At 41.5% G+C, this 24,696-nt stretch overlaps 1 protein-coding gene across 2 annotated transcripts in view; it reads right to left on the bottom strand.

Moving 5' to 3' along the window:
- ADGRA1 (adhesion G protein-coupled receptor A1) overlaps nt 1–24,696 on the bottom strand; it is a 1,550,322-nt gene that overhangs the window by 643,573 nt on the left and 882,053 nt on the right. For both annotated transcript variants that reach the window (XM_044056875.1, XM_044056876.1), the window contains exon 4: nt 7,914–8,037. In XM_044056875.1, coding sequence (XP_043912810.1) covers nt 7,914–8,037 — 124 coding nt within the window. The remainder of the gene's footprint in view (nt 1–7,913; nt 8,038–24,696) is intronic.

Below are 24,696 nucleotides of genomic sequence, written 5' to 3'. Positions count from 1 at the left end.
CATTGAAATCTGCTCCAATCACCAGTCTCTCACCCTTGGGCAGAATCATCACCACTTCATCCAACTCCACTTCAAAATGTTTTCTTTCTCATCCATTGCACACCCAACTTGTGGAGCATATGCACTAACAACATTCATCATTCCACCATCAATTTCCAGCTTCATATACATCACTCTATCCGACATTCTTTTCACCTCCAAAACACTCTTAGCATGCTGTTCCTTCAGTATAACCCCTACACCATTTATCCTCCCATCCACACCAGGATAAAACAATTTGAACCCACCTCCAATTCACCTAGCCTTACTGCCCTTCCATCTGGTCTCTTGCATACACAATATACCAACCTTCCTTCATTCCATCATATCAGCTAGCTCTCTCCCTATACCAGTCATACTGCCAACATTCAAAGTTCCGACCCTCACTACCACAGTCCTAGCCTTTACCTGCCTTCGGGCATGCCTTCCCTCTCTTCTCCTCCTTTGGCCAACAGTAGCCCAATTTCCACTAGCTTCCTGTTGGCCAACAGTACTGGTGGCAGTCATTGTTAACCCGGGCCTTGACCGATCTGGTATATATATCTGTACTGTTGTCCGCATGTATGATTTGGCAAAATTTTATACCGGATGCCCTTCCTGATGCAGCCCTCCCCATTTATCCAGGCTTGGGACTGGCACAAAGAAACGCACTGGCTTGTGCATCCCCAGTGGCTGTGTTTTTTTTTTAAAAAAAAAAAAAGAGAGAGAGAAAAATGGAGCAACAGAGACTCGGAGACTTTCTTTTCTCCATTGCTTCCATTTCAAAGCATTGATGTACTGGGTATGCATGGAACATAAGTTCCATACACATGCGCAGTACTTCAACACAAGGAGTCAGTACACCACCACCGGTGAAGAACAGTAATTCACCATTATACAAAGACATTATTTAAGAAAAGTAAGTATTTTTTTTTCTTAAATAATGTCATTGTAGAATAGCAATAACCAACTCTGTGGTTGTGGTATATAGAAATTTAATCATGGTTGGCTTTATTTAATCACTCGGGCTTCACCCTCATGATTAAACCACGCCAACCGTGGGTAAATTTTAAATATACCACACCACATCATCGGTTATTGATTAATTAAATAACATAGTACACTGGTGGAAGCATCGGCCCAGGAATTCTTTTTTTTTTTTCAATATACCGGCCCAGGAATTCTGAAAGGCAGTCTGTTTCCTGGAGAGGCTGTAAGGATTGTAAAGATTTGGTTTGAGGATATCAAATGTACTTCTTTAATTTTCATTTTGAGCTAGAAAAGTTAGATATTATTATAATTTACTTTCTAGATAATTGAATAAACTGCTGCCTCCTGTGATTTCTTCATCTTAAACTGATAGTGTGTGTATAGACATTTGGCCAAGGCCTGGCCACATATGCTTTCAAGAAACATTTCTGATGTCAAATGCATCAAATTCTGGGTTAGTAATTCCCACTAGAACTGCTGCTATGGTTTCCCTGAGATGTTTCTGCTGCAGCTGCTGTCCGCAGTCATGAAAGATGTACAGGAAATGCTTGTAGAGCCAAGAGCAGAAAATGATTAGGAGCTGAACAGTTAGTTAGTCAACATTATCTGCTAACATCAGCATGTGCAACTAGTCTGGAGAGCACCCTGATATCTCAACTGAGAACAGAGGCCCTCAAAATGTATATGGATGCAGAGGGACTGATCCCACGAATATGAAAAACTTAAGAAAGAACTATTGTCTGTTTCCTTAAATAACCAACAAAGTACAAGCAAAACATTTTGGAACTCCACTTTTAATGTTGATAAACCAGTAAGAGTAAAATCACAGAGGTGCCTGGAGCTTCAACTGAGTTTAGTCCATCTGAACTTCTGTATAACAAGTATCAAAGAAGGCCGCTTAGCATTGTGGGATAAACTATCATATTAGTTTACAGAATGCACTAAAGCTGGATAATAAAGGAACATATGCAGGATATGCAACATTTAAGCTGGTACCAAGTCAAGTGACATCCCGTGGCCTGAAAATGTGGAACCAAAGAACTGAAGGGTACTTTTATTTTGGGCAGCCCACTCCCTTTCACTGTATTTCATAACTTGCCTAGTTTGCAGTCAGGTTCTTTTTATACTTTCCTACAAGTAACTGTTATCACTGTAGCTCCTTAAATTCCTTAGTCTTTGTAGGAGCTGCAGTGTTATATGCTAGAAGTTAATTAATGCACAGCTTGTAGAGAAGATCAATCACTTACACCTAACAAGCTCCATAAATATGTGGAGAAGGTTGGTATCCTTCAGTCCATCTATTTACCTATGTGCACAGCTCAAGCTGATATTATCCTGAATTTGCTAAACACTTTTGGTTCTGCTACATTCAGTGATGATAAAATCTAATGTTGCATTAAACTCTCTCTCTCTGTCTCTCTCTGTTGTTTCTCAGCCCCCCCCCCTCGCATGGTTCTAGTAGTTTCTCTAATATTAAGCCTTATGCTCACTTCTGCTATGTTCATATTAAGAAATGATGCAATCAGTTCACCCTGCCTGTCAATTTTTTTTGCAGATATCCATTTTCTTTAGTTTACATATTTATTTTTCTTTGTTAACCTGGTAGGTGGGTAGGTGAGTTAGTCTTTTCAGCCCTGACCCGGGGATTGAACAAAAGGAACAATATACATTGGCAGTAAATTATAAAACATTGAAAATCACATCCCAGTAAGTTAATGTCATATATAATTTTAGAAAAATGAGGAATATAAAAATAATTTTGAAGAATACAAAGGCAAAAAAGTCTTTTAACACAAAATCTGACGATTATAGGAATGTGCATTCAGTTTAGAGGGACTGAAAGACCACGTAATCAGGATGTATAGTGCAATCAGGATGGATCACTTTTGCAAGTTGTAAGACAAGAAATCAAAGCCTCACAGTATTTAACCCGTATCTCTAAAATTTGTACAAATGCCCTCATTTAATAGGTGGTGATATTTTTCCACTGTTGTGGAGAAGTTTCCAAGTGGTTGGACTGATCCTAGAGAATGCTTTCTCTACTACAGGTTTGACTCTAGGTCTAGCTAGGATAATGTTTTCTTCTTTGTAATTCTGGGAGGCTAACTTTCTCTCCTAACAGGTATTTTGCATTTCACTGTAGGGGCGGCAGTATTACAGGTTTATGATTTTGTATATGACTGCCAGCTAGGAGTGCAGTTCAATAAGTTACTGGAAATCATTTGATTTTCTGTAGTACATGATGATGGTGTGGCTTGCAAATGGGATCTCACAATTTTGCTTAAAATTTTAAAAACACTTTTGTGTTAATGTCATGTTTTAGGTGTCGTGAAAATGTTGTAACAAACCATAGTACAAGATGGGGTTCTTGTAGCCAGTGTAAATACATCCTGTGTGAGTCTTTTGTGGAAATTGCACATTAAGGACCACAAAAGGTGCAGTATACCTGGCTTAGTGTGATTCTTGCACAGTGTTTTATGTTGGTTAGATCAAACTCACTTTGCATAAGCATATATATGAACATACTTAAACCATAATTAGGGAATATCAAAAAAGTGCCTTAACTAAGCATACTAACCAAATGCAAATAGAAAAAAATCTGTTTTATGGTGTTGCAAAAACTAGACAAATATATGAGGGCTGGCTTGTAGGAAATAAAGCTGGAAAAATGTGAGTTCCTCTGGCAGCTGAAACTTAGTTTAAATATTCCACCAAGTATATATGACAATATTTCTACTGCAAGGCATCAGCAGTTAAGATCTGCCATAATATAATTCTAAACTATCAATTTGTTACAGCAGATGGAGTTGTAAATGTTTTCCTTTTTATTTCAAGCACTTTAACATCATTCCATTGTGTTGGTTATTAGCTGATGTGTTTTTTGAAGTACATAATAGGTTAGGTTTGAATCATTATGTATGTTAATTGAGAATGAAAGCGACTTTGTATAATGGAATTTTACTGGTGTTCTGTAGGATTTAAATGCTTGGTAATAAAGGGTTTGAATTCAGATTCTGATTAGGTCCTAGTGATTACAGTGCTATATCTCAAATATTTGGTGTGATGAATATTCTGTGCTTTTCACTCTTCCTTTTTGGATTATATAATTAAAATGGATAATATTTTCAAGGATCACCATGTGATAGGGGTGCAGGGATGTGGCTTGTATAATCTCATGTCAATTAAACAAGATGTAGTTATTCTTAATCAACTTCAGTTTAATCCTCAGGTCTCAGTGAGGGGTCAGGGTTGTCTGCTGTTCTTGTTTGGAGTACTTTTAGAAACACTGCTTACATTAACAATTCCCAGTATAATGACTTTGCTATTTTGGGTAGTATTTAAGAAATGTAAGACTGTACAGTCCTTAGTAAGAACTAGGCAAAGATAAACAAGTAAGTTACATAGCTGAGCTAAGCAGAACAAATAATTGTCCTAATCATATTCAATATATGCTGGCACTGAAATGTTCATTTTATCCTGCTTTAAGTATTATACTCTGCCTTTAGTTGTCATTTTAATAGATAAAATTGTGACTGTGAAGTTTTCAGAGTTTAAATGTAATTTGTACATTTGTTTCTAGATGAGAACTAATATCATAATCAGTGAACCTTATGACACTAGGAGTAGGGTGAAGATTGAGATGCAGCGTCTCCTAAATGATGAAATAAATAAAAAGCACACTACTAGTGGCGTATTCTTATCCTCTAGTAAGATGCTTTACCCTCCAAAATAAAGAACATATCCTTTAATACCCCTACTATGGAAAATGTCCTAACACAAAATGGTGGCATGAGTACACACGAGGGCATTCCCTTAAGACTCGGTTTACCTACATGTGAGAAATCCTTTACGTTCAGTAAATTAATCACTGTAGCATGAAAGATGCTAATACATGTATCAGACCAGATACATTATATTTCCTTTACATAAATAATTGGTAACTAAATGTCTCTAGCTTGATAACAGAGCTCACCATACTTACAAAAATGGCAACAAGCTAAAACATTTTTTTTCCACGAGAAAAGGCTCAGTGCACATAATTTTAGCAATAAAAAAATAAAAATTAAAATCTGAAAGTGTTCTGTTTTTAGTTTTATAAGAGCCTATGAAAATTACAATAAAATTAGTAATTTTAAAATGTAGCAGAGTATAGTTTTATACCTCTTCTGAATGCTTAAAGTGCTCCGTCAGATTACAAGATGCTATTCCACAAAGATACACATGTAATAGCTTTATGCCAAACATAGAGAACTTGAATCCTCTTATTTTCAACAACCAGAGTTTTGAAGTCTTTGTAAATTATGCTGTGTTAAGCAGTCAGGGGAAATTACTTTCCAGTAGAATTATAGGTCATGAGATAACAAACAAAAAAAATGATACACCCACTTTTATGAAAATTACTCAAGAAACACTTCATTATTAGTGAAGCTGCTTACAAGCACAACACTTAATGATTTGGTTAAAGTATCAGTCGTAACATATTAGCCTAGCCAGGGATTAGCTACTTGCAGCGATTACACAAGACCACCTTTTGTGCTGTTTTATTCACATTCACTCCTCTAACTCATCAGATTGAATCTGAGTGTTAACATTTGTAGGAAAAGAGGAAGTAAGATAAACAGCAAGTCAGTTAATGTTCTACCGGCACATGCGGTGCACAGGCTGGAATCCCAAGCGCCATGCCTTCTCCTTGAATTGCTTTGTATTGTTCCAATAACTGCTAGTTAGAATCCACTGACCACACAATGGGTGGAATGACATTTCGTTTATGGATTCTATCCATCAATATAGCACCCAAGAAACATTCTATTTTTCATCTGGTTAGCAGAGCAGATATTTTTAAGAAGTCAAAAGCCTATGATGTCTTGGAAGGTAGATGGAAGAATGTTAAGGAAAGTTGCTTGGTGTTCGGGGGGGGGGGTACCAGTATTCTTTAAGTTGTTATGGCTACATTGTGTTTAAGTTAAACTGAATTAAATGTTTTTTATATTTTAGTTTTATAGTATAAATGAAGAACTGTGAGATTAAAAGAAATTCAGCATTTCTTTGTTTGTGTCAATACTAAAATAGTTAAGATATTATTTATTGCTAAGGCTGAAATTCTTAATACTATATATATGAGCCACTGTCAGAAAGTACCATAGGATTTTTAATATGAGCTATTATTAGGTTAGGCAAATATAGCTACAATTTAATATGACATCTAAAGAAAGACATCTCAGGAATACATCACCCCCTCCCCTCTTAGTTGCACTCTGCAATAAGGGATAAGATATGAATGAAGCACTATAACCCATAATCTTCTGATCTTCCTGGTTAAAAGACAAGCGCGTGTTGCCTGCTGAGGCACTGGTACTAGATACATGTCGATTGATGGGCAGCACTTTTATAAAGTGCGACTGAATTAAATGACTTTTGTTGAACCTCGGCGGTCACTTTTTTTGCAGATGGGCAAGCCATGTGGGGGAACCAGACACCCCTGAACTGTGGAAAAAAAGAAAGCTCCACTGTCAGTGAAAGCTATTTTGATCATTTCCATTCAGTCATTTAGCACATAAGAAAAGTGTTCTTGGTTAAATTACAGGTACCTCATACCATCCTACTAACGTTTCCTCATCTCTTCTTTACTTGGTCCAAATGAAGCAGCTTTGAATATGTCTAATAACATACAGTGTTTCTAAACAACCATTGCATTTCTAATGGCCAACAATTCTCTCTTGTTCAGTGTCATTGTGTCACGCATTGTATATCCCCTGACTATCTATGGCTCAAGCCATCTCTTTTCATTTTACTGCGTACTTCTTGGAGTGTAAGCGGTCACATTGTTATCTTTCTTTGTTTCTTTAAATGACTAACGTAAGCGTTTCGACTTGTGATTCTGAATAACACACATGAAGTTGGACTATTTCTGCTTCTTCATTTTTCTAAGTGAATTCACTGCCCCTGAATTAAAAACAGCTAAACGTTAGCCCTGGTACTTTTTAAATCTTTTTAGTACATTCTAAATGACATTCCTTGACAAATGATGTGAAATATAAAATTATTAGTGACACTGAATTAGTTGGAAGTTCAGATATCAAAACTAGCATTATTTCATACTGTACAACCTTTTAAATGATGCATTTTTAAAGAAACTGACTCTAAGCAATCCCTGTTAACTTTATTGTGTATTCAACAAATATATTCCTCAGTAATATATTCAAATCTTTTTCTCCTTCACTATCTGCTTGCCTGTAACACTGCAATTTCATTCTGAAATTGCTTTAAATGAGTGCAGCCTTTAGAGAATGTGTAAATCATGCAAAATCCATTAAAACATTCCTATAACAATTATACAATTTTAAGTTAATACTTAGAATGTGTTGTGATATTCTCTGTACAGACAGAAAAAAATTATAAACATACTCAAGCTTTACTAGCTCTTTAATATTATGCTCCCCCCCAAAAAAAGCAACTAGTCAAAAAATGTAATAAGCTATTTGTTACTAGCATTAGTATGCAGGGAAAGACACTTGCAAATGGCATGTCTCTTGTATTATTCAAAAATTGTTTCAGATTGACAGCATATACATTATTCAAACAACAACAAACTAATATTTCTTTTATAGCAAATTATGTTTGCCCCTTTGGTGGCAGATTAAAAGGAACATAGCATTGGATGCCATTTCCAGCTATTTGAAAACTGCATTTAAAACATTTCTTTGTCAGCTATAACAGCTTATGATACAAATTATAGCTTAAAGGTGCAAAGGAAGTATGTATATAAAAATAGAATAATTAGAATGTATACATTCGGGAATGTAACAACAAGAAACGCTAAGATCAATCCCAGTTGTTGCAGCCTCAAAAGTCATTAATGTGTTATTACATTGTTTCTAAATAATATGAATGATGGTTTAACTTACTGACTGACAGATGATTGGATATTTTACTCTGTTGATGCCTCCTGCAAACACAGCGAAGGTTAGGGCGGTATGGAAACAGAAGTTGAGCAACATATGCCATCCTTTTCTACTAATTCGGATTGTGCTATTGAAGACAAGAGATTTAAATATAAATAATTTATTTATAATATAGGGAATAATATCAGGTTATACACTCAAGAGCAGTTTCTTGACTATAATGCTGCTTCCCTTTGTCTGTCTCATTTTATACTCCTGAGACATGGTACGCTAGATAACAAAAACGGCTGCCATAACCAGACGTTAAGAACAGCGACCTTTAAACATGTCGTTAAGGTACAGATTTAATTAAACGGATGACTTTTAAGTATGCTGGCTCAGATGATATAAAACTGACACTAAAAAGTCAATGACTCAGAAAACACTATCTAGAAACATGTTCTTACAGTTTCTTATCATATGTTTGAATAACATTACCTAAATAACAATATTAGTCTGAGGTTTCAATGCATTTATTAATGCTTCCCAACACACAAATAATATTCCTGATTTCTGCATTACATGACATTGCTAAGCTTACAACATGTCCCCCCTATGCCATGATGAAATACAAATGGATATGTCTTTTCTGCTTTTTGCTCATATTGTTATTTTATTTAAACATCATATGCTTGAAAAGTTGAATTAAAAGAAAATCATAAGAATAAAACATAAATGAGGTTTGAGAAAAAACGATTTGTCCAGGGACATCTTCGGGTCAGGGTCGGGTAGGAATAGTAATGGAGTTAAGATGGTAGTGGAAAAAAGTTAGTGTGGTGGGAGTGGAAGGGTTAAATTGGGAAAGTAGGAGGGTTGGGAGGTAAGTGCAAGGAGGGGCTTAACTGGTTTTATGTGAGTGTAACTGGGTAAGGGATCATATTTTGGTGTGAACTTGCTAGTGCAAGTCCTACATCTGAGATGACCTGTAGGTGTTTTGGGTAAAGGTAGGCCTCAGATTAACAATTGTTTGTATGGAGAAAAGTTATTTATTTATTTTTTATTTGTGTTCTTGCATGCCGTACTGGATAGCATTAAGTGCAATGAAATATGTGTAGATGGAAAGTAAGAGCAACTTTAGGGTTACACACAGCACAGAAGGTGAAGGGAGATGTCAGGTTTAACTGTCTGGTGACCTATTAAGTCTCTCTGTACAATTCTACTGCTAACTGTTCAGCTTTATGATAGGTAGCACAGTGGTGTAGTGGTTAGCAATGCTGCCTTATCAGCTTTGGTTTCCTGATCTGGCTGTTGACTCAGATGCTTTGGTGCAGAGTTGGGATGTCCTTGTTGTGTCATGTTTTTATTTCTCTGGGGTAGTTGCAGGTGATGGTGAGGAATGGGATTCATTGGGTGGCGACTCCCGGGTTGTGTGCTGGCATGCTGCATGTCATGCTGACTTATAGCACATGGGTCTGTGGTCTCCTCTGCTACTACAGCACTGTGGTGTAACTGGGATGGGCTGCATGTGACGGTGATGCTGCTAGTGATGGCTTAGCTGTGCTGGGAGCATTGTGGTGAATACGTCATGGCACCTTCTGATTAGGGTGCTCTGCAGAGACCAACTGTCATGATGGGGGCAGCAGGAGCTCTTTAGTGAATAGCTGAAAAATTAAAAAAGGAAAAAGAAAGAAAGAAAAAAGACAGCAGATACATATATATATATATAAATACATATATATAAATAAATATATAAATATATATATATATATATATATATATATATATATATATATATATAGATATATAGATATATAGATATATATGAAAAACAAGAAATGAACGACCCGGTATTGGATAGCAAAAAAAAAACTGAAAAGCAAAAAGCAAACCCAAGATATCAGCACATGGGAATACAACTTTAATGCAAAAAGTTAAGCGCTTTTATCATATAAAATGTTAAGACATCATCAGAACAATTAAAACAATATGGAAATCACTTTACAATAGCATTAGCCCTGCAAAAGCAAACACACCCCTTGAACCAATCAGTCATGTTCAAATATGTTAATCCAACATTAAAGGACATTTAAAATACAATAATACTTAATGTCAATGCCTGGACAAACTTCAACCCCAATCCCTGCTGCTACTATTGATAAAATCCCTGAAAATGTTTCTGATAGTTTTAACCAATTCTTTACTGAGACAATTCAAGCCCTAGCTAGCCAACTACCTCCTAGCTCCCCTGGTCCTGAAAGTAGCACCCCTAGAAACCTACTTGTGTTCAGCTTCCAACCAGTCGCCACTTCACTTATCCGTACCTTGATCAAAAAATTAAAAACCACTACACTTTCTGCTGATCAACTCCCTGCCGAGTACCTACAAAAATCAGCTGATGCTATTGCTTACCCCGTCTCAATACTAATCAATCGAACCATAGCAGAAGCTAAAATTCCCACCATCTGGAAAATATCCTATGTAATCCCACTTCACAAAGGAGGCAGCTCTACTGAATTCTCCAATTATAGGCCAATTGCTATACTCTCTCCACTTGCAAAGATTATGGAAAAATGTATTCATAGACAACTCACGCACCACCTAATCCAAAATCGCCTTATGGCAGACACTCAGCATGGCTTCTGTCCTCATCACAGCACTACTTCAGCCCTCCTAGCCTTTACTAACACCATAAACCATAATAGCAACAATAATTATATATCCTCAGCCCTCTTTTTGGATCTTTCCAAGGCATTCGATATGGTTGATCACCAACTTTTAATCCACACCCTGCAAACATTCTGTCTAGATACTGGAGCCCTCCAATGGTTTCAATCCTACCTGAATGGTCGACAGCAGGCTGTCCTCTGGCAGAACAAACTCTCTAACCTTCTACCTAACACCCTCGGAGTACCACAAGGCTCTATACTAGGGCCCTTGCTGTTCTCCATCTTCATTAACGACCTTTATACTGTCATCCCAAAAGTCAGCTGTATCCAATATGCTGATGACTCTACTCTGATTTGCTCAGCTACATCTCCAGTAGAGTTATGGTCAGCTACCCAGACCACCTTTAATACAATAGAAAACTGGCTTTCTGAACATCGTCTGATCCTAAATCCCAAAAAAACTAAAATGCTGTTATTTTCACCAACAGGTAGGTCTACTGCTTTCACCATTACCATAAAATCAAATGATGGCACAATAATCTCCCCTGACCCATCTACAAAACTATTAGGTGTCATCATAGACAATAATCTCAAATCTGACCTACATGTTAACCAAACTATCAAAACCATCAATAAAAAACTAGGGTCACTTTACAGAATAAAAGCCTTCCTAACCCCTCCAGCTAAAATTGCCATAGCTCGCTCTCACCTTCTTTCAACCCTTCTGTATGCATCCCCTCTACTCATGAATTTGAACAAGACTGTCCTTAACAAACTCTCAATTTGCTACAACCACATTGCCAGGTTTGCCACTGGGCTGCCTTTTAGGACACATCATTGCATCAATCTAAATCAGCTTGGGTGGCTTGAACTACCCAGCCTAATCCAGTATAACCAACTGATTATGGCCTATAAAATCCTCTATAATCCGGACAATACTCCTGCACTTAAAAATATTATCAACCCCTATAACAATCCTAGACCGCTTGATCCTCTAACAAACTACTAATTCAGACTAGCAAAATTAATAACACAGCCGGTGATTCTCTCTTTGCAAACTCTGTAAGTAGATCCTGGAACTCTCTTCCAGCTGATATTACCTTACTTTCCACCTTAGGTCAATTTAAAACTAGACTCAAACAACATTTGTCACTTAACTGGCTATGTCAATGTATCAAGCCTGGCTAACTCTCTCTAGAATGTGTAAAAATCTGTTAACCAGTTTACTGTGTAATTTAATTTAATCCTGACTTGTGCTCAGGACTAACTTTAACCTGTGGAACTTGTTTAACTTGCTTACTTATGTAATCTCTGTAAATAATCTGTTTGTAATATGTAATGCTGGTATTATGTAATGCTGTATCTGCTTACCCTTGGAGCTTTTCTCCCCGGGCGTCCGCTGAAAATGGACATGCATCCAGTCAGACTATCCCGGTCAACAAATGTAAAATAAATAAAATAAATAAAAAAAATGTTTCAAAAACAGAATCAAACCAAGAAAATGTATACCTCAGGTATCTATTATAAAACATTATCTCTCCTCTTCAATTCACTAACAATGGAGATACTTTCATTAATTCCTAGAAATATAGTGGCATCGAAATAAAGCTGCCAGTACATTTCATGTTGTAATAAAATGTAATATTGAACCCAAAAAGTCCAAAACTGCATAATAACAAACACACAGAATGGCAATTTTTTTCCCTATATATGTATATGTATATAATATATATATATATATATATATATATATATATATATATATATATATATATATATATATATATATATATATATATATATATATATATATATATATATATATATATATATATATATATATATATATATATATATATATATATATAGCTTCATAGGTGTGTACTCGTCTAATGGCCCTGGAGCCTTTACAAACCTTGCCCATAGGATTAACCTGACATCGTGCCACCCGACTTTAGTTCCCAGTGCCTCTGTCGAGTAGAGCCACTGGAGTGATTCCTGGGGTGAATTTTCTATTTCCCATACACTCATCAAGATTTCTCTTGTAGAGGGCCAGTGAGGTGCTCTGCTTGACATGTATGGGAAGTCTATTCCATAGCATGGGCAGTCTCTGGGTGATGAACCTGTCCCTCCAGCATGTTCTGTTGATTGTGGTAATGAGGTTGAGGTCACTGGAGCATGTGGTGTGGAGGGATTGGGATTTCTTTAGATGTAGCATTTCTAACAGAGCTGGATCAGACATGGCTTTGTATGTCAAGCAAAGATCGCCTCTGCGTAGGCAATCTGAGACAGAGAATAGTTGGAGTTTTTTGAGTCTATCCGTATAAGACAAGTGTTTAAGGCCTAGGATCCTCTTTGTGATGTACTTTTGCAGCCTTTCCAGCTGATGCAGTTGTCTAGTGAGGTACATACCAAATGGGGCATCATACGCAATGATTGGCCTAATGAGGGAAGAGTAGAAGCAGACAATGACCTCTTTCTTCCTGAATGCAAAACCCTTAGTAATGAGATGTACCACATAGAAGGACTTTCTGACCACAGTGGGAATGTGGTGATCAAAAGAGAGGCTGCGGTCAACCTGTGTTCCCAGATCTCTGTTCAGTGGACTACCATTAATGTGGCATTTCATGGGAACTGGGTTTTTCCCAAAGGGGATAACTGCACATTTTTTTGCATTGAGCTTAAGGCATTGGTTCTGACACCAGTCGTTGGTCTCAGTGAAGCCTTTCTGTAGAATGTAAACATCACTTGAGGAGTTAATAATAGCTCCCAACTTTTAATAGTCTGCGAACTTTGTCAGCCAGAGACCCTTTATGTTGGCCTGAACTTCAGAGAAGTAGATACCAAACAGGAGAAGACCCAGGACCAAACCCTGTGAGACTCCACTCGTGACTGGTTGGCAGTCTGACTTGGAGTCCGTTACTTTCACATTGTGGGTTCTATCTGTGGGTTCTATCTGTGAGCCAGTTTGCAACCCACCTAGTGATATAGGGGTTGATGTCTAGCTTAGTGAGTTTTTCTATGATTCCTGAATGGGGAATGATATCAAATGCCTTGGCCAGATCAAGGTAGGCTGTATGAACCATGGTGCCTTAATTCACAGCTCTGGTGACTGACTCAAAGAAGTTTACCAAGCTGAGCAGGGATAATCTACCCTTCACCAAAGCAAACTGTGTGGGATCCAGAGTTTGGAGATTCCCTATATCCTTGTCTATTAGGTCCACGATGATGCGTTTCATAGCTTTGCATATCAGACTCATCAGGCTAATGGGGCGATAGTTCTCAGGGTCTGTGGTCGCTCCTCCTTTGTGGAGAAGGATGACTTTAACAGTGCACCATTCGGTAGGAACAAAGCCTGAGGTGAGGCTGTGACTTGAACAGGGCACACAGGTGAGGTGCCAGTTCACTCTGTAGTTCATGTAGAACACAGCCAGGGATATTGTCAGGTCCCATAGAAGCTGTACTCTTGGCCTTGGACAGTGCTGTTTTAACCTGTGTAGCAGTAATACTGGGTGCCTGGCAATCTACTGGTATTGTGATTGGTCCTTTGGGGGGTAAAGTTGGCACTGAATCTGTTGGCCAGTATATTGGCAATATCTGTTGGCTCGGTATAGGAGGTACCATTTTTCAGTAGCTCAGAGCAAATCTGGGTATTGCCATGGAGATTCTTTACATAACTATAGAAGGCCTTGTGGTTGTCTTTACTATCTGCTGCAATTCTGTTTTCATAGCTAGCTTTAGAGGATTTAATGAGGGATCTCAACTTTTTGTTGACGCTTATAAAGGAGTTTTTCCAGTATTGGGACTTCACCTTAGTCTGCATCAGTTTCCTTCTTCTGTTGTAGAGCTTGCTTATGGCAGGAGACCACCAGACTGGCTGTTTTTTTTTGGCGGAGAGTGTCTTGGTTCTATTGGGTATGACGAGATCCATGCATTTGTGTACGTGTTCGTATAGTGCATTGGTGTAAGAGTCAGCTGTCATGCAACTATTCTCCATTTGCATGGGGGCCATGAAGTTAGTCACCTCTGCTTTTTGGAGCCCAAAGTTAGTTTTGGAGACGTATTTCATGGTTGTTACCTTAAGGGGGGCAGGGTGGGAGTGATGTGGATTTCCAGGGTGATTAGTTTGTGGTCAGATCTAACCAGGGAGGAGCAACTGTCGCCCATGTTAATAATGACCAGGTCAAGGATTTGCTACCTCTAGTGGGGGTACGAACAAGCTATTCCAGGGCATTTGAATTAATGAATTCCAGGAAACGTTGGGCAAGTGTATTGGTACATGAGTAGTTTTCCCAGTTAATGGAGGGGTAGTTGAAGTCGCCCAGTATGAGAGTGTTAGGTTGGACCCTAATATTCTCCAATGTACTTAGGAACATGGAGACCTATAACAGGCTATGACTTGAATAGCTGTCTTACCCAATGCTAGCTGCAGCTGAAGTAGCTTCAGTCCAAATTCTGGGGTCGAAAGGTGTGGAATTAATTATAGCCTGGTAGTGCAGGGGTGCTCTCTGCTGCCTTAAACCAAGTCTCTGTTGCAGCACAGATGTCTATGTTCTCCATTTTAAGGAGTGCTTTGAGTGAGTGCATTTTCAGATTTAGACTTCTAGGGCTGAGAGCATGACCCTAAGATTGTATTTGTTTGTAGCTGTTACGGTGGTAATTTGTATTTGGAAGACCACCTTAAAAAGGCACTATAGCGGTGGCAAGAGCCTTGGCCAGTATCCAGAAGCCCAGGGGGTGACAGATGCAGGCCATCTCTGGCAAAGTATCAAGGTCTGTTAATCATGTCATCCCAGGCAGACAGATACTGGATCCCCTTAGAATGACACCAGAAACTTAGCCAGTTGTTGAAATCAATCATTGTCTGCTTGTATTGTGGTATCATTCTGGGTGATGGTAGGATGCTGCTCAGGGCTAGGGTCATACCCACCTGGGCTACATAATCCGAGATCTCCTCCATGTCTCTTTTCATGTAGTCAGGGAGGTATGTTTCAGATCATTCACACCCACATGTACAATGACAGAGTCATATTTGTACCTGTTATTGAGGGACCTGACTGCGTGCGTTATGTGGCAGATCCTGGCACCTGACAGGCAGCTCCTCAAGCCTTTCTGCGTTGGAGGGAAGCCTTCTAGATTATCAGTGGGAGTGGTAAGCACTAGTTAGCCAATCTACCACAAGAGTGGTTTCTTGCCCAGAAATTGTAGTTTGTTGGCCATTTGGACAGTTTTTCCATCTTTTTCAACTTTCTGGTTTAAAAAGCCCACATTTGTGCTTGTTTCCCATCTTTCCTGTAACTAGTCCAGTCACAAATTTTCTGTAACCAGGACAGTTTGTAAGCTTCTGAGCCCCCCAATCCTTTCTGTGTTGGATGGAAGCATTCTAGCTTATCAGTGGGAGTGATAAGCACTAGGTAGCCTATCTACCACAAGAACCAGGTACAGATTCTTAGTTTTAGCACTTGAATTTCCTTATTCATGCTCAGCACTTGTTCAGAAATTGATGGTAGCACTAAATAAGCTACAAATTACTATAGCACTCAACCTTCCTCTTTACCTAGAGGAAAACAGTTTTACTACTTACTTTCCTCACTTGCTTAGAGAAAAACAGCTCTTATATTCACTTTCCTCACTTGTCTAGAAGAAGGGAGTTTTTTATTCAGGCATGTCCAGGGGTCAGCTCCCAGTGTTCCCTCTTGTCTATCTGATGAATCTGGGCATCTTTGGGCAATGTAGCAACTGCCTCTTGTACACAGACAACCCTCTGCTATTACCACCCAACACTACAACCTGTGAGAGTTGCACTTATCTAGCCAAACTGGAGGTAAAGCTCTCTCCAACCAAGACTGAACTTGACAAAGAGGAGAAGGTAAACAATTGCACCACACCACACTCATCACATAGTCCCACTAAACCTACACCACCAGAATCCACACACAAACACAAATACATTCGCGGAGGCTCTCAATAATAATCTGCTCAAGCAACAGAGACCTCCAAAGCAGAAATGCAAGCAACCTCCACCCCCCCCCCCAACACAACCTAAATGACACACAGCCCACAGACTCAGTGTGCCACTCAACCACAGCCCATAAGACAAAACAACATACCCAACACACTAGTCATAGGTGACTCTATAGTCAGGCACACTGATGTCCCACTCACCAGGCTAAACAAGGAGAAGGTTACTGTCAGCTGCCTGTCAGGTGCAAGGATCTGCCACATAACCCATGCACTCAGGTCACTCCACAACAAGTACAAATATGACTCTGTCATTGTCCATGTTGGTGTGAATTACCTGAGATGTACCTTCCTGAACTACATGAAAAGAGACATGGAAGAGCTCTCTGATCTTGTAGCCCAGGCAGGTATGACCCTAGCCCTGAACAGCATCCTGCCATTGCCCAGAATGATACTGCAGTACAAGGACAAAATGATTGACTTCAACAATTGACTAAGCTTCTGGTGTCATTCTAAGGGGATCCAGTATTTATCTGCCTGGAACAACATGGTCGACAGACCATGATGCTTTGCCAGAGATGGCTTGCACCTGTCACCCCTGTGATTCTGGATACTGGCTAAGGCTCTTGCTGCCCCTATAGTGCCTTTTTTAGGCAAGGTTCAAATGACAATTTCACCTCTGTAACAGGAACAGGCAAGCAAAAAGTAAGGGTAATGCTACTCAGTGCTAGAAGTCTAAATCTCAAAATGCACTCCCTCGAGGCACTCCTTAAAATGGAGAACATCGATATCTGTGCAGTGAGTGAGACCTAGTTCAAGGCTTCAGAGAGCACCCCTGTATTACCAGACTATAACTCATACCACACTTTTCGGCCACTGAACCTAGACTGGAACACCAAAGGCAGAGGTGTGTTCATATTCATTAAGGATATCCACACCTCCAGGCTAGTTGCTCAGTATAATGCATCCAACGTTATCCAAGTGCAACTAACTCTGGGCAAAACTGCAATCTAAACTGTAGCTTGCTACAGATCCCCCACCATACCGCAGGATTCCCATTCCTCTTTTCTTGATATACTGGAAAATATTAGGGTTCAACCAAACACCCTAATAATGGGCGATTTCAACTACCTCACCATTAACTGGGAAAACTACTCATGTACCTACTCCTTCGCTCAACGCATTCTGGAATTCATAAATTCTAATTCCTTGGATCAAATTAGCTACACCCCCACCAGGGGCAACAATATCCTAGACCTAGTCATTACCAACATGAGTGACCGGTGTTCCACACCTGAAGTCAACTCCTCGTTGGTCAGATCCGACCATAAGCTAATCACCCTTGATATCCACATCCTGCTCCCACCCCCCATTAAGGAAATCATGGTAAAAAAATTCTCCAAAGCCAACTTCATGCTTCTTAAAACAGAAGTGGTGAATTTCATGACACCCATGCAGATGGACAATACAGTTACGACTGCTGAATCATACACAGATGCACTCTGTAAGCACTTACACAAGTGCATGGATCGTGCTATCCCAAACAGAACCAAGACACTATCATCCAAAAAAAGGAAGGCAATCTGGTGGTCACCTGCCATAAACAAACTCTACAACAGAAGGAAGGAACTCTTGGAAGAGAGTAAAATCCCATGAGTGGAGGAGTTCCCTGGTCAGTCTCAGTAAGAGGCTGAGATCCCTTATAAGATACTCCAAAGCTAGCAACAGAAACAAAATTGCCACTGATTCTAGGGACAACCAGAAAGCATTCTATAACTATGTCAAGAATCGCAATGGCAACACCCAGATCTGCTCTGAGTTACAGCACAATGGCATGAAAATTACAGAACCAATTGATATTGCCAACATCCTGGCAGATAGGTTCCATGCTAACCTCCCTCCCCTCTCACCCTTTAAAGGGCCCATATCTATACAGGAAGAATGCAGAGTCCCTGTAATCACAACTATGCAGGTTAAAGCTGCACACTCTAAAGCCAAAAACACAGACTACATGGGACCGGACAACATTGCAGCCAGCATTTTACATGAACTTCAGAATGAACTGGCTCCCCACCTAAGCACCATGTTCAATCATAGTCTCACATCAAGCTTTGTGCCCATTGAATGGCACACAGCAACAGTTATCCCACTCCACAAAGGAGGAACCACCACTGATCCCGGAAACTATCGCCCTATTAGCCTGACGAGCCTGGTCTGTAAGGCCATGGAACGTACCATCATGGAACTCATAAACAAAGACATTGGTAACCTCCAAACTCTGGACCCCACCCAGTTCAGGTTTGTGAAAGGCAAATCATGCCTCCTGAACCTGATCAACTTCTTTGAGGCAGTCACCAAAGCTGTAGATGAGGGTAAGGTGGTTCACACAGCCTATCTTGATCTTGCCAAAGCTTTCAACACTATCCCGCATTCTAGATTTATAGCTAAACTCACTAAACTAGGTATAAATCCCTACGTCACAAGATGGGTTGCCAGTTGGCTCACTGACAGAACACACACTGTAAAAGGTGCAGACTCCAAATCTGACTTCAAACCAGTGACAAGTGGAGTACCACAGGGTTCAGTCCTGGGGCCTCTCTTGTTTGGTATCTACTTCACTGAAGTACAGGCTAACACAGAAGCCCTTTGGCTAACAAATTTCACAGATGACTGCAAACTAGCAGCCATAGTTGAGTCCCTGAATGATGGGGACATCCTACAGAAGGGCCTCACTGAGACAGATGCCTAGTGTAAGAGCCATGGCCTCAAGCTCAGTGCAAAAAAGTGCATTGTCCTCCCCTTTGGTAAAAACTCTGTACCCATGAACTACCATATTGGCAGCAGACTACTAAACGCCGAATGTGTGATAAGAGACCTGGGGATCCAGGTGGACAGTAGTCTCTCCTTTGATAATCACATCGCCACAGTAGTCAGGAAATCATTCTACATGGCACATCTCATCACAAAAGGGTTCTCATCTAGGAAAAAAGAAGTCATTGTTCCCCTCTACTCGACACTCATTAGACCCATTATAGAGTACAATACCCATTTTGGAATGTTCCTCACAAGACATCTGCAGCAGCTGGAAAGGCCACAGAAATACCTCACAAAGAGGATTACTGGCCTCAAACAGATGCCCTACACTGACCATCTCAAAAAACTCCAGCTTTACTCTGTAGCATATCGCCTATTCCGAGGAGATCTCTGCCTAACATATAAAGCTATGTTAAACCCAGAGCTGTTGGACACGCTACACCTTAAGAAATCCCAATCCCTCCGAGCTACATGCTCTAGGAAACTAAACCTTGTCACCACAATAAACAGGACATGCTGGAGGGATAGATTCCTTTCCCAGAGACTTCCAATACTCTGGAACAAGCTACCCATCTATGTCAAGCAAAGTTCCTCATTAGCACTCTTAAAGAAAAATCTTGATAAGTGGATGGGAAATATTAAATACACCCCGGGGATCACTTCTGTGACTCTGCTCAATAGGGCAACAGGAAAATAACTTTCTTGGGTGGTGAAAGCCAGGGAACCTTGCTGGCTAGGCTTACTTAGACTCTTAGGCTGATAGCCTAGTACCTACCTATGAACCTATGAGCTGACTGTTACTTTGTCCTTATTCACCCTAGTGAGTGGGACATCAGTGTGCCTCACTATTGAGTCACCTATGACTAGTGTGTTGGGCATGCTGTTCTGCCTTAGGGGCTTTGGTTGAGTGGCACACTGTCTAGGAGAGTTATGTGTTTCATGATTAGTTTTGTGCTGTGGTGGTCGAGTGCATTTCTGCCTTGGAGGTGTCTGCTCTTTGGTTAGATTTTTATTGACATCCTCGGCAAAGGTGTGTGTGTGGTTTGTGTTTTTATATTTATGGATAGACTTTCAAGTGGGAGACACTGTTTTGTGAACATGCATTTGGGACCATGGTGTTTTCCAGAAATACCTCTCAACTTTACAGATTTTTGCAAAATGTCCAATTTTTGCCTCATATTTTTTATCTGTTTCCTGTTCTTAACAAAAAAAATGTGTTTTTTTGACAAATCACTGGGATGATCTAAGGATTAAAGTCACTAAATAATGACATGCATTTCAGTTTCAGACCATGTCCTTCAGAAAATGCAAGCTAACACAAATCCTGTTATTGTAGCAATTTTCTAAGTTTATAAGAACAATATTTAAAATGTGTCCCTGTTTTTGGGGCTTTGACCCCCCCCCTTATGTCAGGCTTTGTCTAGATTTCTTGCACTAAAAGTTTTAGAGGTATGTTTCCACTTTCTGTCTAACACTGAACACCAGAAGGACCAGGACCATGTTGCATGGTATCGAATATTGCTTAGATAGGTTTCCATGGTTTTGCAAAGCCAGAGAAGTGATTGGGATGGAGTTTTGAGGGGGAAGAGGGGGGTGCTTTAAAGCAGTGCTGTTTTTTGGAGTGTCCAGATCTTTGTATCATCAGAGTTGGAAGCTAGCGTGGTGGTTGGTGCGTTTCCCACATGACACAGGGTTTGATTCTCATCTTTGAGGACATTGGTTCTGTGTATGGGGAGGGCTGGTTGTACACTTGCTTGTTGGGTGGGGAGTTGGTACATTGGTTCTGTGTATGGGGAGGGCTGGTTGTACACTTGCTTGTTGGGTGGGGAGTTGGTACATTGGTTCTGTGTATGGGGAGGGCTGGTTGTACACTTACTTGTTGGGTGGGGAGTTGGTACATTGGTTCTGTGTATGGGGATGGCTGGCTATACACTTGCTTGTTGGATGGGGAGTTGGTACATTGGTTCTGTGTATGGGAAGGGCTGGTTGTACACTTGCTTGTTGGGTGGGGAGTTGGTACATTGGTTCTGTGTATGGGGAGGGCTGGTTGTACACTTGCTTGTTGGGTGGGGAGTTGGTACATTGGTTCTGTGTATGGGGATGGCTGGCTGTACAGTTGCTTGTTGGGTGGGGAGTTGGTACATTGGTTCTGTGTATGGGGAGGGCTGGTTGTACACTTGCTTGTTGGGTGGGGAGTTGGTACATTGGTTCTGTGTATGGGGAGGGCTGGTTGTACACTTGCTTGTTGGGTGGGGAGTTGGTACATTGGTTCTGTGTATGGGGAGGGCTGGTTGTACACTTGCTTGTTGGGTGGGGAGTTGGTACATTGGTTCTGTGTATGGGGAGGGCTGGTTGTACACTTGCTTGTTAGGTGGGGAGTTAGTACATTGGTTCTGTGTATGAGGAGGGCTGGTTGTGCACTTGCTTGTTGGGTGGGGAGTTGGTACATTGGTTCTGTGTATGGGGAGGGCTGGTTGTACACTTGCTTGTTGGGTGCGGAGTTGGTACATTGGTTCTGTGTATGGGGAGGGCTGGTTGTACACTTGCTTGTTGGGTGGGGAGTTGGTACATTGGTTCTCTGTATGGGGAGGGCTGGTTGTACACTTGCTTGGTGGGTGGGGAGTTGGTACATTGGTTCTGTGTATGGGGAGGGCTGGTTGTACATTTGCTTGTTGGGTGGGGAGTTGGTACATTGGTTCTGTGTATGGGGAGGGCTGGTTGTACACTTGCTTGTTGGGTGGGGAGTTGGTACTTTGGTTCTGTGTATGGGGAGGGCTGGTTGTACACTTGCTTTTTGGGTGGGGAGTTGGTACATTGGTTCTGTGTATGGGGAGGGCTGGTTGTTCACTTGCTTGTTGGGTGGGGAGTTGGTACATTGGTTCTGTGTATGGGGAGGGCTGGTTGTACACTTGCTTGTTGGGTGGGGAGTTGGTACATTGGTTCTGTGTATGGGGAGGGCTGGTTGTACACTTGCTTGTTGGGTGGGGAGTTGGTACATTGGTTCTGTGTATGGGGAGGGCTGGTTGTACACTTGCTTGTTGGGTGGGGAGTTGGTACATTGGTTCTGTGTATGGGGAGGGCTGGTTGTACACTTGCTTGTTGGGTGGGGAGTTGGTACTTTGGTTCTGTGTATGGGGAGGGCTGGTTGTACACTTGCTTTTTGGGTGGGGAGTTGGTACATTGGTTCTGTGTATGGGGAGGGCTGGTTGTTCACTTGCTTGTTGGGTGGGGAGTTGGTACATTGGTTCTGTGTATGGGGAGGGCTGGTTGTACACTTGCTTGTTGGGTGGGGAGTTGGTACATTGGTTCTGTGTATGGGGAGGGCTGGTTGTACACTTGCTTGTTGGGTGGGGAGTTGGTACATTGGTTCTGTGTATGGGGAGGGCTGGTTGTACACTTGCTTGTTGGGTGGGGAGTTGGTACATTGGTTCTGTGTATGGGGAGGGCTGGTTGTACACTTGCTTGTTGGGTGGGAGTTGGTACATTGGTTCTGTGTATGGGGAGGGCTGGTTGTACACTTGCTTGTTGGGTGGGGAGTTGGTACATTGGTTCTGTGTATGGGGAGGGCTGGTTGTACACTTGCTTGTTGGGTGGGGAGTTGGTACATTGGTTCTGTGTATGGGGAGGGCTGGTTGTACACTTGCTTGTTGGGTGGGGAGTTGGTACATTGGTTCTGTGTATGGGGAGGGCTGGTTGTACACTTGCTTGTTGGGTGGGGAGTTGGTACATTGGTTCTGTGTATGGGGAGGGCTGGTTGTACACTTGCTTGTTGGGTGGGGAGTTGGTACATTGGTTCTGTGTATGGGGAGGGCTGGTTGTACACTTGCTTGTTGGGTGGGGAGTTGGTACATTGGTTCTGTGTATGGGGAGGGCTGGTTGTACACTTGCTTGTTGGGTGGGGAGTTGGTACATTGGTTCTGTGTATGGGGAGGGCTGGTTGTACACTTGCTTGTTGGGTGGGGAGTTGGTACATTGGTTCTGTGTATGGGGAGGGCTGGTTGTACACTTGCTTGTTGGGTGGGGAGTTGGTACATTGGTTCTGTGTATGGGGAGGGCTGGTTGTACACTTGCTTGTTGGGTGGGGAGTTGGTACATTGGTTCTGTGTATGGGGAGGGCTGGTTGTACACTTGCTTGTTGGGTGGGGAGTTGGTACATTGGTTCTGTGTATGGGGAGGGCTGGTTGTACACTTGCTTGTTGGGTGGGGAGTTGGTACATTGGTTCTGTGTATGGGGAGGGCTGGTTGTACACTTGCTTGTTGGGTGGGGAGTTGGTACATTGGTTCTGTGTATGGGGAGGGCTGGTTGTACACTTGCTTGTTGGGTGGGGAGTTGGTACATTGGTTCTGTGTACGGGGAGGGCTGGTTGTACACTTGCTTGTTGGGTGGGGAGTTGGTACATTGGTTCTGTGTATGGGGGGGCTGGTTGTACACTTGCTTGTTGGGTGGGGAGTTGGTACATTGGTTCTGTGTATGGGGAGGGCTGGTTGTACACTTGCTTGTTGGGTGGGAGTTGGTACATTGGTTCTGTGTATGGGGAGGGCTGGTTGTACACTTGCATGTTGGGTGGGGAGTTGGTACATTTGTTCTGTGTATGGAGAGGGCTGGTTGTACACTTGCTCGTTGGGTGGGGAGTTAGTACATTGGTTCTGTGTATGGGGAGGGCTGGTTGTACACTTGCTTGTTGGGTGGGGAGTTGGTACATTGGTTCTGTGTATGGGGAGGGCTGGTTGTACACTTGCTTGTTGGGTGGGAGTTGGTACATTGGTTCTGTGTATGGGGAGGGCTGGTTGTACACTTGCTTGTTGGGTGGGGAGTTGGTACATTGGTTCTGTGTATGGGGAGGGCTGGTTGTACACTTGCTTGTTGGGTGGGGAGTTGGTACATTGGTTCTGTGTATGGGGAGGGCTGGTTGTACACTTGCTTGTTGGGTGGGGAGTTGGTACATTGGTTCTGTGTATGGGGAGGCTGGTTGTACACTTGCTTGTTGGGTGGGAGTTGGTACATTGGTTCTGTGTATGGGGAGGGCTGGTTGTACACTTGCTTGTTGGGTGGGGAGTTGGTACATTGGTTCTGTGTATGGGGAGGGCTGGTTGTACACTTGCTTGTTGGGTGGGGAGTTGGTACATTGGTTCTGTGTATGGGGAGGGCTGGTTGTACACTTGCTTGTTGGGTGGGAGTTGGTACATTGGTTCTGTGTATGGGGAGGGCTGGTTGTACACTTGCTTGTTGGGTGGGGAGTTGGTACATTGGTTCTGTGTATGGGGAGGGCTGGTTGTACACTTGCTTGTTGGGTGGGGAGTTGGTACATTGGTTCTGTGTATGGGAGGGCTGGTTGTACACTTGCTTGTTGGTGGGGAGTTGGTAC

The sequence above is a fragment of the Protopterus annectens genome, chromosome 14.part0 (genome assembly GCF_019279795.1).
Source record: "Protopterus annectens isolate FY-2018-M chromosome 14.part0, PAN1.0, whole genome shotgun sequence".
NCBI classification, from domain to species: Eukaryota; Metazoa; Chordata; order Ceratodontiformes; family Protopteridae; genus Protopterus; species Protopterus annectens.
Note: the sequence above shows the minus strand (reverse complement) of the source record. Positions and strands in the feature narration are given on the sequence as shown.